Below are 3823 nucleotides of genomic sequence, written 5' to 3'. Positions count from 1 at the left end.
TCACTCTGGCGCCGAGCTCGGCCTAATATCTACCCAGCCTTCTTCCCCATTCCTTGCCCTAGCCAGCCCCCCGCCGCCGCCGCCCGCGCCCACGCCCGCAGCCCGCCCGCGCCCGACGTAGCCCGCGCCCGCCCCGCGCCGCGCGCGCCACGCCGCGCCACCCGCCGCCCCGCCCGCCGCGCCTTGCCGCGGGCCGCGCGCCGCGCGCCCCCCCGTGCCGCGCGGCCTGCCCGCGCCGCGCCCGGGCCCGTCCGAGCCGCTGCAGCTCCGCCTGTCCGAGCCGCTGCTGCTCAGGCGGACGAGCCCGCGCCGCGCCGCTGCCTCCGCTCCCTCGCCCGAGCCCGCACCGCGCCGCCGTGCCCTCGCGCTGTTGGCCATTGGTTGGCTGCAGTGCCAAGCCGCCACGCCCTCCACCGTCGTCGTAGCCTTTGTCTCCACCGCCGGCCTCGGCCTCGCCCCGCCTTGTTGACGTCCACCGCTTGTCCTCGCCTCGCCCCGCCTCCCGCGGCCGTCGAGCCGGTCTCGCAGCGCGGAGCGCCGGCCACCCCGCGACCGCCGCGCGCCACCTCTGTCGTTGGCCGCGCCACCGCAGTCCCGGATATTCGCCTTGACCTACGCCCATCGTCCGTCGACCCGGAAAGGTATAAAATATGAATATGCAATGTACCTATTTAGTTGGTGTATGTTATTGACTAGTTATATTGTGATGACTTTGTTAGTTGATTTAGTTATATATATATATGTAGATATATAGAAACATAGATACATTGATAAATAGATATAGTTAGATAGCTACTTAGATATGTAGTTATATTTGTAGTTAACTACATATGATCTTGCTATTTAGTGGGTACACTATAAATATATACGTAGTTATTATCATGATTACTTAGTTTGTAGTTAGAAAGTACTTGTTAGGTACTATCTATCGTATAATTTAGACTAAATGACATGTGTTTCGTTACGTTTTTTAAATAGATGGACAACCTAGTGACCATATATCATGGAGGCACGGTTGAAAGCGATCGTTATGGATATGTTGAGTTTCTTGACATGCAAAGCGTGCCTGTGCTATTCAATGATAGGCCTTCATTTAGTGATATGGTTGCAAGGGCTCTGGAGGAGCTGCATTGCTTTGGAGATGATGACATTGCAGTTGATGGTGTACTGCACCTAGGTTGTCCTCTGAACATCTTCAGGCGAATGATCTCAATTGGTTGTGCGGATCAGTGGGACAACTATGTGAGATCGGCTATGAAGAGCCAGCTGCAATGTTTGGACGTGGTTGTTCGTCGGGTGTTAGTTGATCCAATCCCTCATGGGTTTACCCCAGCAATGGATCATCCGGCACACATCGACCCTCCCATTCCGGAACCTTACCTGCATGTGCAGATTGCGCCTACGGTTCCTGATGCTCAATCTGCCCCCAATGCGTTATTTGGAGATGGTTGTCATACTCATGTTTTCGTGGCAGATCCTCCTTATGAGATCCCTTTGACACAGAATCATCCGAGTAAGTGTCTTAACCGCATGGTTTTTGGGAGCTTATCCCGTTCCTTACATCTATTTATTTCATTCTTTCCTCATTTCTGTAATGACGTTGCAGGAGACATTCCTGAGAATATCGATGTGCCCCATGTTGCTGCGTAAGTGCACTTTTCAGATGGATTTCGTGGCTCCAATAATGTTGAAATTATGAATGATTCGGAGCCATATGAGATGGCTAGGGCTCTTGATTCTGATGATGATCGTCCTGTTGGAGAGCTAACGGAGAGTGATGTTGAGATGATGAGACGTATCTTTCTCGACCGCCGTGATCCTAGAGTTCATGAGTTTAGTGATCTTGCTCATTCTGATCTGGCGTTTGCAGAAGGACGTGATGATGAGCTCCTAGAAGCTCCTGAGGCCGGTCCTAACATGGTAATTGAGGAGGGGAGGGTGTTCAATGACCTCCCTGCTTTGAAGAGGTGGTTGCAGGCTTTTGCAGTGATACAAAAGAGGCCTTACAGGGTATTGCATTCATATGTGGAGCGCCGTTATACAGTTGTGTGTGACAAGGAACGCTGCCCATGGAGGGTTTGTGCAAGGAAGCAATAGGTGACCGGAAAATGGAAGATCACAAAAGTAGTTGGGCCACACAATTGTGCTGACCATGAGCTGACACTGAGGCATCGGTAGTTGACATCTACCCTCATTGCCAAGCGGTTGATGGGAATTTTGCAGGGAGAACCCAACATGAAGGTGAGAACAATTATCAGGACCGTTGAGGCGTTGTATGGAGGATATGTGATAACTTATGGTAAAGCATGGAGGGCTAAGCAGCGAGCGTGGAACATGATATATGGGGATTGGGAGGATGGGTATGAGCAGCTGCCAGTTCTTTTCAATGCAATCAAAGCGGTGAATCCAGGCATGCATTATGAGTACATCCCAAAACCTAATGCATGGAAAGATGGGAGGCAGATATTTTTCCGTGCCTTCTGGTGCTTTCCTCAGTGTGTCGAGGCCTTTAGGCATTGTCGTCCTGTCTTCTCCATTGATGGTATGTTCTTGATTGGCAAATACCATGGCACACTTCTTATAGCCATATCCTGTGACGCGAACAAGTTGGTTCCTTTGGCATTTGTTTTGGTTGAGAAGGAGAACAATGACAGTTGGGGATGGTTCTTGAGGCTAGTCCGGATACATGTGGTTGGCCCTGGCAGGGAGGTTGGCGTCATATCTGATAGGCATCAGGGCATACTTAATGCCGTACGAGAGCAGTTAGAGGGGTATGCACCTTTGCACCATCGTTGGTGTACTCGACACCTTGCCGAGAATCTCCTACGGAAGGACAGTGTCAAGAAAAACTTTGATCTGTTGCAGGAGGCTGCTCGACAGCTTGAGGACAAGTACTTTAGGGAAAAGTTGGAGCAGGTCAGAACCGCATCAAATGTAGAAGGTAGACAATGGCTCACAGGTTTGATGAGGGATTTGGAGAAATGGACGATAGCTCATGACGACGGTGGCTGGAGGTACGAGTTTCAGTGCAGCAACATGGCAGAGTCATTCAATAAGTTGCTATTGGGGATACGTGGTATGCCCGTGAATGCAATTGTTCAATTCACCTTCTATAAGCTTATTGCCTGGTTCAATGATAGACACGCCCATGCATTGCAGTTGAGTAGTGATGGAGAGATATGGACTCCGAAACCAAAGGCACACCTAGAGAACCCGTCACTTGGTGGATGTGTATACCTGTTACAGCTGTGGATGTGGGCTCGTTTTCCAGTTGGTCGTCCAGAGGTACTGGCTTGTCGTGAGTGGTTCCAAGGTCAGCCTCCAAGTCGCCAGCCGACGTGGGCGTACCTTTGGGACCAGGTCAGGGTTTCGCACACGAGGATAGACCGGGCGTACATTCAGTACACGAACGAGCTAGATTTGCTGACGGCGTCTAGTGTAAGTAAATTTTATTTTCCATGCACCTATTAAAAGGATTAGTATACCATCTAACATCTTATTTGAACATGATGCAGGTAGAGTGGGAGCCGTATGGTGGAGAGGACGCACTACTTTTTCAGCTGAGCACCGTATGTGGGGCCGACGACTACTTCTATAGGATGAGGTGCCCTCTAATCTGCTTCTATGCTATCGAGTACCACCTACCAGATAGGGTTGCACGCCAATTTGGAGTGAGACAGCTTTGGCCTATGCCTCTGTTCTCGACTGGCGTTGACTTACACAAGTAAGTGTTTTGATATTTCAAATGAGTCATGATGATAGTCCATTTCTTATAATATGGTGCCACGTACGTGGATTAATGTAACGATGACATACGTGTAGG

The 3823-nt window shown here is 50.6% G+C and overlaps 1 protein-coding gene across 1 annotated transcript; it reads right to left on the bottom strand.

Annotated features, from left to right (window-relative positions):
* Window positions 1-378, bottom strand: LOC136510994 (uncharacterized). The gene has a single exon (XM_066505249.1). It carries the CDS (start codon window positions 376-378, stop codon window positions 1-3), a length of 378 nt encoding a protein of 125 aa, XP_066361346.1.
* Between the last annotated feature and the right edge of the window lie 3445 nt (window positions 379-3823).

Source organism: Miscanthus floridulus, chromosome 16 (assembly GCF_019320115.1).
Source record: "Miscanthus floridulus cultivar M001 chromosome 16, ASM1932011v1, whole genome shotgun sequence".
Taxonomy (NCBI): Eukaryota; Viridiplantae; Streptophyta; class Magnoliopsida; order Poales; family Poaceae; genus Miscanthus; species Miscanthus floridulus.
This window is presented reverse-complemented; position numbering and strand designations above follow the sequence as displayed.

Bases quoted from the DNA above. Each gene is read 5' to 3' on its own strand.
- LOC136510994 (XM_066505249.1), bottom strand. From the start codon at position 378: ATGGCCAACAGCGCGAGGGCACGGCGGCGCGGTGCGGGCTCGGGCGAG.